Below are 13,650 nucleotides of genomic sequence, written 5' to 3'. Positions count from 1 at the left end.
GCATGTAGAAAAGATAATGGACCTATATATTTTAAAATAATATAAGCTTTGTTAGTTCTCAATCACCAAAATGACAGCTAGACAGTCGAGAATTGAAAATTCACAAAACAATGAATTTAGCAGTATTGATATTATTATTATTATTGTTTGTTTTACTCAACACAGCATTAGCCATGGCAAATGCATAGAATTGCAGGAAATTGGCTTTAAAACTGCAATATTTTCTCAGCTCCATGGAGAAATTTGTAGAATTGCAGGAAATTGGCTTAAATGCGAAAATGTCTCTAGGCCAAAGGGCCTCCAATGTCATTTAAAATTCAGCTGCATCAACGGGCCAATTTTAATTTCTGATTATTTATTTCTAGGGCTGTCAAACGATTAAAATAATGAATCGAGTAAATGTATTTTGTGGTCTTGTAGCTCAGTTGGTAGAGCATGGTGTTTGTAACCCCAGGGTAGTGGGTTAAATTCCCGGGACCATCCATGTGTAAAATGTATGCGCATGACTAGAAGTCGCTTTTGGATAAAAGCATCTGCTAAATGGCATATATTATTAATGGCGACACACATCCATAAGTACTGTTAAAGCTTGAAGCATTTTAAATGTGTGTAACTGTAGGAAAAATAAACTGTCTCTATGTATACAATAGAACAAAGAGCTTTTAAACTTGTCCAACAATTACCAGGACGTGTACTCCGAGTATGCGCTGACCAACTGGCAAGTGTCTTCACTGACATTTTCAACCTCTCCCTGTCTGAGTCTAATACCAACATGTTTAAAGCAGACCACCATAGTCCTTGTGCCCAAGAACACTACGGTAACCTGCCTAAGTGACTACCAACCCGTAGCACTCACGTCTGTAGACATGAAATGCTTTGAAAGGCTGGTCATGGCTCACATCAACACCATTATCCCAGAAACCCTAGACCCACTCCAATTTGCATACCACACCAACAGATCCACAGATGATGTAATCTCTATTGTACTGCACACTGCCCTTTCCCACCTGTACAAAAGGAACACCTATGTGAGAATGCTGTTCATTGACTACAGCTCAGCGTTCAACACCATAGTACCGTCAAAGCTCATCACTAAGCTAAGGATCCTGGGACTAAACACCTCCCTCTGCAACTGGATCCTGGACTTCCTGACAGGCCACACCCAGGTGGTGAGGGTAGGTAGCAACACATCTGATCACCAACAACGATGAGACAGCCTATAGGGAGGAGGTCAAAGACCTGACCGTGTGGCGCAAGGACAACAACCTCTCCCGCAAGGTGATCAAGACAATGGAGATGATTGTGGACTACAGGAAAAGGAGGACCGAGCACACCCCCATTCTCATCGATGGGGTTGTAGTGGAGCAGGTTGAGAGCTTCAAGTTCCTTGGCGTCCACATCACCAACAAACTAACATGGTCCAAGCACACCACGACAATTGTGAAGAGGGCACGACAAAACCTATTCCCCCTCAGGAGACTGAAAAGATTTTGGATGGGTTCTCAGATCCTCAAAAGATTTTACAGCTGCACCATCAAGAGCATCCTGACTGGTTGCATCACTGCCTGGTATGGCAACCGCAAGGCACTACAGAGGGTAGTGCGTACGGCCCAGTACATCACCGGGGCCAAGTTTCCTGCCATCCAGGACCTCTGTACCAGGCGGTGTCAGAGGAAGGCCCTAAAAATTGTCAGACTCCAGCCAGCCTACTCATAGACTGTTCTCTCTGCTACCGCACGTCAAGCAGTACCGGAGCGCCAAGTCTAGGTCCAAGAAGCTTCTAAATAGCTTCTACCCCCAAGCCATAAGACTCCTGAATGGCTAATCAAATGGCTATGCAGACTATTTGCATTGCCCCCACCCCCCCAACATTGACTCTGTATTGGTATCACCTGTATATAGCCCCGCTATTGCTGCTCTTTAATTATCTGTTATTCTTATCTTTTTTGGGGGGGGTGATTTTCTTGTTGGTTAAGGGCTTGTAAGCATTTCACTGTAAGGTTTACACCTGTTGTATTCGGCGCATGTGAAAATTTGATTTGAACACTGTTATTAAAAACACTAACCATCTGTACTGATTACTTTACACAGGCTTTCACACTCCCGCCCTCCCACACCCCATCTCTTTCACTGGGCGAGTTCGTTTTGCATGGCCCGGTGCCCCGGGTGGGCTAAGTCTGCACCTTTTTTAGGCCATTCCATTGGTCCTTAAAGGTGAAATACAATTCTAATAATTTCTGTTTTTTTTTCTCCCCGTCCAACAGGACAGCTAACCCGTCATAGTGGTCATCATGGAGCTGTATGACCCTCAGACGCTAGGCATCATGGTATTTGGAGGCTTCATGGTCATCTCAGCCCTCGGCATCGTCCTGGTCTCCACCTTCTCCATGAAGGTAGCCTAACTGTTGTTAATATAATAATCATAATGTATACCATTTAGCAGATCCAAAGCGACTTAGTCATGCATGCGTGCATTTTTCTTATGGGTAGCCCCAGCAGCACTCAAACCCACAACACTGGTATTGCAAGCACCATGCTCTACCTACTGAGATACACAGTTGTTGTCGTCGTGGTGAGCATGTATTACATTTAACTGTTATGTTTTCTCATTCTTCTCCATGAAGGAGACCTCGTATGAGGAGGCTCTGGCCCAGCAGCGTAGAGAGCTGGGCAAAATGGCACCTCCCAGCCAACTGACCAAGAAGGACAAGAAGAAGGACAAGGTAAAACGAGACAAAACACACCTCTACTCAAATGCCTTTTTGTAGAATTATTCTAGCTGTGTGTGTCTGCTTGCATTTTAATGCACATACTGTAGCGCATTTTGATTGTCATATAATGTAAAAGTGTGTTCTAAATGAAATGTATTATTCTAATCATTAAGGCATCTGAGAAGAAGAACCGTGGTAAGAAGAAGGAAGACAAGCCCAATGGGAAGCTGCCAGAATCGGAACCAGAGGAGGTCCCAGTGGCCGAGCCTGAACCTGAACCAACCCCAGCCCCAGAAAGAGTCACTGCTCCTGCCCCTGCCCCTGAACCAACCACTCACCCAGTTCCCACTGCCGTAGAGGCCCCACCTGCCCCTGCACCAAAGAAGAAGAAGGAGAAGAAGGTGGCCAAGGTAGAGCCAGCTCAGGCAACCACCACACCCGTTGCCCCCTCCAAGCCTGCACCAGTCCTGGAGGCTGTCACCAAGGAGGTCCCCGTGATGGCAGTGCCCCCAGTTGGCTCCCAGCAGACTGCAGCCAAGGCTCAGGAGGCCAAGGCTCAGGAGGCCAAGGCTCAGGAGGCCAAGGCTCAGGAGGCCAAGGCTCAGGAGGCCAAGGCTCAGGAGGCCAAGGCTCAGGAGGCCAAGGCTCAGAACCCTTCTAAGAAGAAGGCATCTTCCAAGAAAAAAGCAGAATCTGGTAAGGAAGCTTTGTCTATTTTCATTGTATTTCAATCATTTTACATATGTATTATTTCACATAACTGGAGAGCAACACAACTGTTGATAATATGCATGTATTTTTTATGACCAACTTTTTATTTAGTTTGTCATTTTTTCGGTTACAGGTATAACATTAGAAGGGGGTTACAGGTATAACATTCAGTCATATTCATATATTCAGTTATCATATTTCCATTTGATATTTCCTAGTAACTGTTGGCTGCCACTCAAAATAAAAAAGAACAGAGCAATGCACACAAAGATTTGAGGCCAATTTCATTATAAAACATTTATTGGGTGTTAATCTGTGAACAAAGTTGAAATGAATAAATTGATGGTCAGGATTCCAGGGTAATGTTTTTCTGTATTCTGGTCCAGTTAAAGGATGATTCAGTTACATTTAGATCTGTGGGCCATACTTTTTAATGGCTAGCTCAGAGTATGGGCTTTCCAATAGTTTATATGTTACAGAGATTAGTCCTTTCGGGAGACCAGATAGTCTGTTTAAAAATTCCATCATTGGATGGGTCGACAGCTGGGTTTCCCATGGAACTCCATAGGCCAGCATAGCTGACTTAAGTAAAAAAATAAAAAAAATGCTTCCTTCAGATCTTGGAATGACCTCAAATCATTACTATCCATGATATCGCCAAGGGTACGGATACTGCATTGGGTCGATGTGAAAGGCCGTCCTCCTGATCGCAAGGCATTATTGATAAATATTGGCGTGTGGGCATGCCTTTTAGTTTCCTAGTTGCATATTTTTTCAATTTTGCAGAAAATAGAAATTGTTTTAGCAATAATAGGGACAAAGCTTAGTTTACATTGTCTAAGAGATATCAATGAACAGCAGCTCTTCCAGTTCCATTTCTAACTAGTAGGCTATTTGATTTAGAGAAACGGCTCCTGGATGCTGATTGACGCAACACGCAGTGCCTGGACACAGCCCTTAGCCGTGGTATATTAGCCATATATCACAAACCCCCGAGGTGACTTACTGCTAATATAAACTGGTTACCTACGCAATTAGAGCAGTAAAAATAAATGTTTTCTCATACCCGTGGTATTGGCTTTCAGCCAATCAGCATTCAGGGCTCGAACCACACAGTTTCATATCAGACAATATACCATGGGTATGACGCAAAATTACTTGTTTACTGTTCTAATTACGTTGTTAACCAGTTTATAGTAGCAATAAGGCACGTCAAGGGTTTGTGGTATATGGCCAATATACCACACCTCCTCGGGCCTTATTGCTTAATTATATAATAGTCCGGACTATATAATATCTACAGAGAGACTTGTGCTCCTACACTGCAGAACAAAGCTTAGCTGTTTTCTCTGTGGTGGACTGATTAGAATGAGGAATTGGTGTGCTCAGCTGAGAAGTTTGTCGTAACAGTGTTTGGGTGCCGGGTTCAAAAGGTATACATGGAAGAAAGAAAAACCTGCACTCACTGAAATATTCTTTAAGTTTTCATGTCTTTTTTTTTTTAGCAGCATAGGTCAGAGCAAAACGGATGCGTTTCGGCGGCATCTGACGAAGGCTGCCGTGGTGGACTCTGATCTCAGCCAGTCTAACTGGGTGTGGTCTGGTCGAAAGACTACTACTGCACACATTATGCAGGACATGGCCAAGGCCTGTGTGTGTGTGTGTGTGTGTGTGTGTGTGTGTGTGTGTGTGTGCGCGCCACCAAACAGAGTAGGTCTTCAAAGAAAAGCTTCCCTCATTCTGTGTGCCAGCTGCACAAGAACAACAGGACCACAAGTACAGGATCACAAGTACAGTAGTTTATCCTAGGGTTGTAAAATTCCAGGAACTTTCAATACATTCCATGGTTTTCCCGAAATCCCTGTTGGAGGAATCCTGCTATCAGGAGTGAATAAGCAGGAAATCTGGAATCCTCCAACCAGGATTTCTGGAAAACCAGGGAAGTATGTTGTCTGTCTGTAGATGTCATTCTTCCTTATATGGGTTGTGTTTTTGTGACTGACAGACAGACCAACACAGGAAGTGAGGTAACTGCTAGGTAGGCTGTTAAAAACATATCTTTCTGTTTTTAATGAGTGGAAATGGTAGTCTACGCAGGAACTACTTTAGCCAAAACACAAGCACTACTGTAACACTCTTACTACAACAATGACAACGTGTGGGTGTGTGGTACCCGGTTCAATTCTCAGTCTGTTCTTGGCTGCAGTGGCGCCCTCCTGCTCAGTGTGTGCATGTGTATGTGTGCACAGCTTTGGCCCTGTTGTGCTAGCTGACAAAGCCTCTCAGTAACCCAGACAATAGGGAGTTTCTCTGGTGCCACAGGGGCTGTGTTTGCCTGGTACCACTCTGCCCTCTCAGCCAGGGGTTCAGCTGCCCAGTTCCCACCCACTCTGTCCTGAGCCATGGGAATTTACTCAGTCTTGTGATGACAGACATATTAAGCATAATAGACATACAGTTGATGTCGGAAGTTTAAATACACTTAGGTTGGAGTCATTAAAACTCGTTTTTCAACCACTCCACAAATTTCTTGTTAACAAACTATTGTTTTGGCAAGTCGGTTAGGACATCTACTTTGTGCATGACACAAGTAATTTTTCCAACAATTGTTTACAGACAGATTATTTATAATTCACTGTATCACAATTCCAGTGGTTCAGAAGTTTACATTCACTAAGTTGACTGTGCCTTTTAAACAGCTTGAAAAATTCCCGAAAAGGATGTCATGGCTTTAGAAGCTTCTGATAGGCTAATTGACATAATTTGAGTCAATTGGAGGTGTACCTGTGGATGTATTTCAAGGCCTACCTTCAAACAACTCTGTGCCTCTTTGCTTGACATCATGGGTAAATCAAAAGAAATCAGCCAAAGATTGTAGACCTCCACAAGTCTGGTTCATCCTTGGGAGCAATTTCTAAATGCCTGAAGGAACCATGTTCAAACAATAGTACGCAAGTATAAACACCATGGGACCATGCAGCCGTCATACCACTCAGGAAGGAGGCGTGTTCTGTCTCCTAGAGATGAACGTACTTTGTTGCGAAAAGTGCAAATCAATCCCAGAACAACAGAAAAGGACCTTGTGAAGATGCTGGAGGAAACAGGTACAAAAGTATCTATATCCACAGTAAAACGAGTCCTATATCGACATAACCTGAAAGGCCACTCGGCAAGAAAGAAGCCACTGCTCCAAAAAAGCCAGACTACGGTTTGCAACTGCACATGGGGACAAAGATGGTACTTTTTGGAGAAATGTCCTCTGGTCTGATGAAACAAAAATAGAACTGTTGGCCTTAATGACCATCGTTATGTTTGGAGAGAAAAGGGGGGAGGCTTGCATGCTGAAGAACACCATCCCAACCGTGAAGCACGGGGGTGGCAGCATCATGTTGTGGGGGTGCTTTGCTGCAGGAGGGACTGGTGCACTTCACAAAATAGATGGCATCATGAGGTAGGAAATTTATGTGGATATATTGAAGCAACATCTCAAGACATAAGTCAGGAAGTTAAAACTTGGTCGCAAATGGGTCTTCCAAATGGACAATGACCCCAAGCACACTTCCAAAGTTGTGGCATAATGGCTTAAGGACAGCAAAGTCAAGGTATTGGAGTGGCCATCACAAAGCCCTGACCTCAATCCTGTAGAAAATCTTTGGGCAGAACTGAAAAAGCGTGTGTGAGTAAGGAGGCCTACAAACCTGGCTCAGTTACACCAGCTCTGTCAGGAGGAATGGGCCAAAATTCACCCAACTTATTGTGGGAAGCTTGTGGAAGGCTACCCGAAACCTTTGACCCAAGTTAAACAATTTAAAAGCAATGCTACCAAATACTAATTGAGTGTATGTAAACTTCTGACCCACTGAGAATGTGATAAAATAAAGAAAAGCTGAAATAAATAATTCTCTCTACTATTATTCTGACATTTCACATTCTTAAAATAAAGTGGTTAATCCTAACTGACCTAAGACGGATTTTCTACTAGGATATAATATCAGGAATGTTTAAAAACGGAGTTTAAATGTATTTGACTAAGGTGTATGTAAACTTCCAACTTCAACTGTATTTAGCCTTCATTTATTGCCTTTTACCCCACAAACTCCCCACCAAGACAACTGATTTCTGCCAAATATCAGTCAAACCTAATAGAATAGAATGCCCTAGGCTGGTGGTAGTGCCCAGTTCCCTCCCCTGTTACTGACCAGGCCCTAGGCTGGTGGTACCCAGTTCCCTCCCCTGTTACTGACCAGGCCCTAGGCTGGTGGTACCCAGTTCCCTCCCCTGTTACTGACCAGGCCCTAGGCTGGTGGTAGTGCCCAGTTCCCTCCCCTGTTACTGACCAGGCCCTAGCCTGGTGGCAGTGCCCAGTTCCCTCCCCTGTTACTGACCAGGCCCTAGCCTGGTGGCAGTGCCCAGTTCCCTCCCCTGTTACTGACCAGGCCCTAGGCTGGTGGCAGTGCCCAGTTCCCTCCCCTGTTACTGACCAGGCCCTAGGCTGGTGGTAGTGCCCAGTTCCCTCCCCTGTTACTGACCAGGCCCTAGGCTGGTGGCAGTGCCCAGTTCCCTCCCCTGTTACTGACCAGGCCCTAGGCTGGTGGCAGTGCCCAGTTCCCTCCCCTGTTACTGACCAGGCCCTAGGCTGGTGGCAGTGCCCAGTTCCCTCCCCTGTTACTGACCAGGCCCTAGGCTGGTGGTAGTGCCCAGTTCCCTCCCCTGTTACTGACCAGGCCCTAGGCTGGTGGTACCCAGTTCCCTCCCCTGTTACTGACCAGGCCCTAGGCTGGCCGCAGTGCCCAGTTCCCTCCCCTGTTACTGACCAGGCCCTAGGCTGCCCGCAGTGCCCAGTTCCCTCCCCTGTTACTGACCAGGCCCTAGGCTGCCCGCAGTGCCCAGTTCCCTCCCCTGTTACTGACCAGGCCCTAGCCTGGTGGCAGTGTGAGAACCCACAATCTTACGATGGCAGGCATACTGTACCAGACAGTAGGAATATTCCACATGGCTTTTTACCCCTTAACTTCCCAAGTTCTGCCAACATTGTATTCCTGTGCACAGTAACTGTCCTTTTGATGAGTGCTTTTCTCAGTAGGGAAGGATGTTTTATTAATATCTATGATTTCCTCTCCTTACCTGTAGCAGCTGACTCTCTGGATGCTTGTAATAATGTGTAATAACATCTCTCTCCCTGTTGTGCTCTCTGTTTAGCCGTAGCAGTGGACTCTGGTCTGGATTCCCCCCTGTACCTGCCCTACAGGGCCCTGGCCTCTACCGTTAGCAGTATGGTGATCAGTCAGGGAGAGGCCCAGCGCCTCATAGAGATCCTGTCTGACAAGGCTGGCATCAAACAAGACACCTGGCACATGGTACGACCCGTGGCGTGGGATGGGAGATATGTCAGTCTGGGGGTGGAGAGGGGTGATATGAAATCACTCTGGGGGTTGGGGGAGGACATCATGCATGACATTGTGGTATGACCCGGAATGGGAGATACCATTGTGGAGTTGAAGGGGGGTTGACAAATGTAAGGCTTGAGTTGGAGGGTAGGGAATCCGGCAGGGCATATAATACAATCTGGTCAGGACTGGATGGGAAATGTCATTTGAGGGGGTTGGACTGGGAGTGTTTGTGTGTGGTGGGGGGGTGGTACTGCATGGGACGGGAGAAACCACTGGGAGGGGTGGTGACACTGACACACGTCATGCATGAGGAGGATGGGTGATTGGTCAGACACTCACAAATACACTACAGTTGTTGATTTTGATATTGATTGTGACTAACTTCCTGTGTGTGCGCGTGCTACTCAGGCTACTCAGAAGGGCGACCCGGTGGCTGTGATGAAGAAACAGTTAGAGGAGAATCAGAAACAGCTGGCAACTCAGCAAGAGGACGCCACCGCAACCAAGAACAGACTGAGGGAACTCACCAAGGTAACACACACACACACATACACAAACAATGCGCAGGAGTGTGTCACCGCAACCAAGAACAGACTCGGAGAACTCACCGGGGTAAAACACACATTCTCACACATTGAGAATATCTCTGAAAATACGACTTATAACTAGATAACCACATAACTAGAACCCCTCCCATGGACGAGTTGAACAATTGTTTACCACTGTTGTCTGTGTGTAGGAGCCAGGGTTGGGGTCAATTCAGGAAGGGATTTGGAATTTCACATGAAATATTAAAAAAAATAAATGAAAATGTTTAAAATTAATATGACATTTAAAAAAAAAAAAAAATCATTGAATTACTTCCTGAATTGACCCCAGTCCTTCTAGGAGCTGTCTGACAGTCTGTATCTCTCCTCCTTCTGTAGGAGCTGTTTGCTGAGAAGTCCAAGGTGGCCAGTGTGGAAACCAGGCTGAGTTCGCAGCTCTCGTCCAGGGAGCAAGAGATGATCGCTCTGCAGGCTCGGATGCAGGCCTCCTACCAGGACCACGTAGCACAGACACAGAAACTCACCGCCAAGGTAGTGTATATAGAATAGAATGCAGGTCTATCTCTGTCTGTCAGCTGCTGTCTTTTTCTCATTAGAATTCAGTATACTTTATTGGATTTAAATTAGTTATGTAAAGATTTCCAAAGCATTCCAAAACTTGAAGTCAAATGTCCCTCCCTACTCTAAGGTCATCAGTCTTCAGGAGCAGTTGGAGTCAGGTCCCACTGCCCAGCTGGCTTGTCTGCAGCAAGAGAACTCCATCCTCAGAGATGCCCTGAACCAGGCCACCAGCCAGGCAGAGAGCAAGTAGGTGTCTGTTCCTAACCTAAATCCTAACCCTGAACCAGGCCACCAGCCAGGCAGAGAGCAAGTAGGTGTCTGTTCCTAACCTAACCCCTAACCCTGAACCAGGCCACCAGCCAGGCAGAGAGCAAGTAGGTGTCTGTTCCTAACCTAAACCCTAACCCTGAACCAGGCCACCAGCCAGGCAGAGAGCAAGTAGGTGTCTGTTCCTAACCAACCTAACCCTGAACCAGGCCACCAGCCAGGCAGAGAGCAAGTAGGTGTCTGTTCCTAACCTAACCCCTAACCCTGAACCAGGCCACCAGCCAGGCAGAGAGCAAGTAGGTGTCTGTTCCTAACCTAACCCCTAACCCTGAACCAGGCCACCAGCCAGGCAGAGAGCAAGTAGGTGTCTGTTCCTAACCTAACCCCTAACCCTGAACCAGGCCACCAGCCAGGCAGAGAGCAAGTAGGTGTCTGTTCCTAACCTAACCCCTAACCCTGAACCAGGCCACCAGCCAGGCAGAGAGCAAGTAGGTGTCTGTTCCTAACCTAACCCCTAACCCTGAACCAGGCCACCAGCCAGGCAGAGAGCAAGTAGGTGTCTGTTCCTAACCTAACCCCTAACCCTGAACCAGGCCACCAGCCAGGCAGAGAGCAAGTAGGTGTCTGTTCCTAACCTAACCCCTAACCCTGAACCAGGCCACCAGCCAGGCAGAGAGCAAGTAGGTGTCTGTTCCTAACCTAAACCCCTAACCCTGAACCAGGCCACCAGCCAGGCAGAGAGCAAGTAGGTGTCTGTTCCTGGCCCCTGTCCCAAAACGTTTTAGTATTTGCCACTACGAAGAATACGTTTTGTTTTGAGAATGCAGATGTAAATTTGTATGGAACACAGTAAATTAGGATTACTAGGTCTAGGATTAGTGTGTCTGACTAAGAGACTGAAGCCTGCTCTGAGGTACACTACATGGCCAAAAGTATGTGGACACCCCTTCAAATTAGTGGATTCTGCTTTTTCAGCCACACCCGTTTCTGACAGGTGTATACAATCGAGCATGAGGCCATGCAATCCCCATAGATAAACATTGTCAGTAGAATGGCCTTACTGAAGAGCTCAGGGACTTTCAACGTGGCACCGTCATAGGCGGGCACCTTTCCAACAAGTCAGTTTGTCAAATTTCTGTCCTGCTAGAGCTGTCCCAGTCAACTGTAAGTGCTGTTATTGTGAAGTGGAAATGTCTAGGAGCGACAACGGCTCAGCTGCGAAGTGGTAGGCCACACAAGCTCACAGAACGGGACTGCCGTTCTGTGAGCGTAACAAGTAAAAATCGTCTGTCCTCAGTTGCAACACTCACTATCAAGTTCCAAACTGCCTCTGGAAGCAAAGTCATGAAGTGGGTTTTCATGGCCGAGCAGCCTCACACAAGCCTAAGATCACCATGTGCAATGCCAAGCTTGTGCTGGAGTGGTGTAAAGCTCGCTGCCATTGGACTGGAGCAGGGTAAACGCGTTCTCTGGAGTGATGAATCACGCTTCAACAACTCTCAGTCAAACGGATGAATCTGCGTTTGGCGGATGCCAGGAGAACGCTACCTGCCCAAGTGCATAGTGCCAACTGTTAAGTTTGGTGGAAGAGGAATAATGGTCTGCGGCTGTTTTTCATAGTTCCAGTAAAGGGTGATCTTAACGCTACAGAATACAATGACATTCTAGACTATTCTGTGCTTTCAACTTTGTTTCAGCATGACAATGCCCCTGTGCACAAAGTAAAGTCCATACAGAAAAGGTTTATCGAGATCGGTGTGGAAGAACTTGACTGGCCTGCACAGAGCCCTGACCTCAATCCCATCGAACACCTTTGGGATGAATTGGAACACCGACTGCGAGTCATGTCTAATTGCCAAACAACAGTGGCCGACCTCACTAATGCTCTTGTGGCTGAATGTGAGCAAGTCCCCGCAGCAGTGTTCCAACATCTAGTGGAAAGCCTTCCCAGAAGAGTGGAGTCTGTTATAACAGCAAAGGCGGGACCAACTCCATATTAATACCCATGATTTTGGAATGAGCTGTTTGACGAGCAGGTGTCCACATACTTTTAGCCATGTAGTGTATTTTCCTGACTGACCTGGCCTCCCTCTCTCTTCTCTCCTCAGACAGAATGCAGAGCTTGCCAAGCTGAGACAGGACTGTGCCAGACTGACCAAGGAGCTGGGGGAGAGGAGTGAGAGCCTTCAAGCTGATGAGAAGGTCAAAAGAGGGCTGGAGACTAAGGTGTCTTCTGTAGAGAAACAACTTACTCTACTGCAGGTAGGACTGGAAAACACAGACGCACACAGACGCACATGGACACACACACGTTCAGACTAATGACAACATCTGGAGAGGGCTGGAGGTACTGGCCCTGCTGCTATAAGTAGTATCGCACCAGATTTAGCTAGTCTGTTCTGTGACCCAGGAAAATGTAACATACTGTAAGTAGTTGTCGTGACTTTACTTTCATTAATCTGATGACTGTTATTTATCTAATCAACTAACTGTTTAATTGTTATCCGATTTTTAAGTTAATCATGTAACAATTAACTAATTAGGAATTTGGGGCACCACGAGAGCGGTTGTTTAAAGAGTTACCATGTCCCGAATGAAACTCTAAAGGTCTTTACCTATCACATCCATAAAATAGTCAACGTATTAATCATAACCTTGTATCATATTATCATTCGTAACAGTCGTAACCTCCAACAAGCTCAGTCCGATGATGCTGTGACACACCGCCCCAGACCATGACGGACCCTCCACCTCCAAATTGATCCCACTCCAGAGTACAGGCCTCGGTGTAACGCTCATTCCTTCAACGATAAACGCGAATCCAACCATCACCCCTGGTGAGACAAAACCGTGACTCGTCAGTGAAGAGCACTTTTTGCCAGTCCTGTCTGGTTCAGCGACGGTGGATTTGTGCCCATAGGCGACGTTGTTGCCGGGTGAGGACCTGTCTTACAACAGGCCAACAAGCCCTCAGTCCAGCCTCTCTCAGCCTATTGCGGACAGTCTGAGCACTGATGGAGGGATTGTGCGTTCCTGGTGTAACTCGGGCAGTTGTTGTTGCCATCCTATACCTGTCCCGCAGGTGTGATGTTCAGATGTACTGATCCTGTGCAGGTGTTGTTACATGTGGTCTGCCACTGCGAGGACGATCAGCTGTCCGTCCTGTCTCCCTGTAGCTCTGTCTTAGGCGTCTCACAGTAGGGACATTGCAATTTATTGCCCTGGCCACATCTGCAGTCTTCATGCCTCCTTGCAGCATGCCTAAGGCACGTTCACGCAAATGAGCAGGGACCCTGGGCATCTTTTGGTGTTTTTCAGAGTCAGTAGAAAGGCCTCTGGTGTCCTACGTTTTCATAATTGTGACCTTAATTGCCTACCGTCTGTAAGCTGCTAGTGTCTTAACGACCGTTCCACAGGTGCATGTTCATTAATTATTTATGGTTCATTGAACAAGCATGGGAA

At 46.6% G+C, this 13,650-nt stretch overlaps 1 protein-coding gene across 10 annotated transcripts in view; it reads left to right on the top strand.

The window, feature by feature from the left end:
* Window positions 1–13,650, top strand: part of LOC106611598 (ribosome-binding protein 1) — a 52,353-nt gene that overhangs the window by 19,420 nt on the left and 19,283 nt on the right. For all 10 annotated transcript variants that reach the window (XR_006770986.1, XM_045723569.1, XM_045723592.1 and 7 more), the window contains exons 2-9: window positions 2,265–2,393; window positions 2,625–2,723; window positions 2,885–3,407; window positions 8,622–8,779; window positions 9,221–9,343; window positions 9,739–9,891; window positions 10,049–10,167; window positions 12,297–12,450. Coding sequence is in view for 9 of the 10 variants with exons in the window: in XM_045723569.1 (XP_045579525.1) it covers window positions 2,292–2,393; window positions 2,625–2,723; window positions 2,885–3,407; window positions 8,622–8,779; window positions 9,221–9,343; window positions 9,739–9,891; window positions 10,049–10,167; window positions 12,297–12,450 (1,431 nt within the window). In the remaining variant the exon portion in view is untranslated. The remainder of the gene's footprint in view (window positions 1–2,264; window positions 2,394–2,624; window positions 2,724–2,884; window positions 3,408–8,621; window positions 8,780–9,220; window positions 9,344–9,738; window positions 9,892–10,048; window positions 10,168–12,296; window positions 12,451–13,650) is intronic.

This window comes from Salmo salar, chromosome ssa01 (assembly GCF_905237065.1).
Source record: "Salmo salar chromosome ssa01, Ssal_v3.1, whole genome shotgun sequence".
NCBI classification, from domain to species: Eukaryota; Metazoa; Chordata; class Actinopteri; order Salmoniformes; family Salmonidae; genus Salmo; species Salmo salar.
This window is presented reverse-complemented; position numbering and strand designations above follow the sequence as displayed.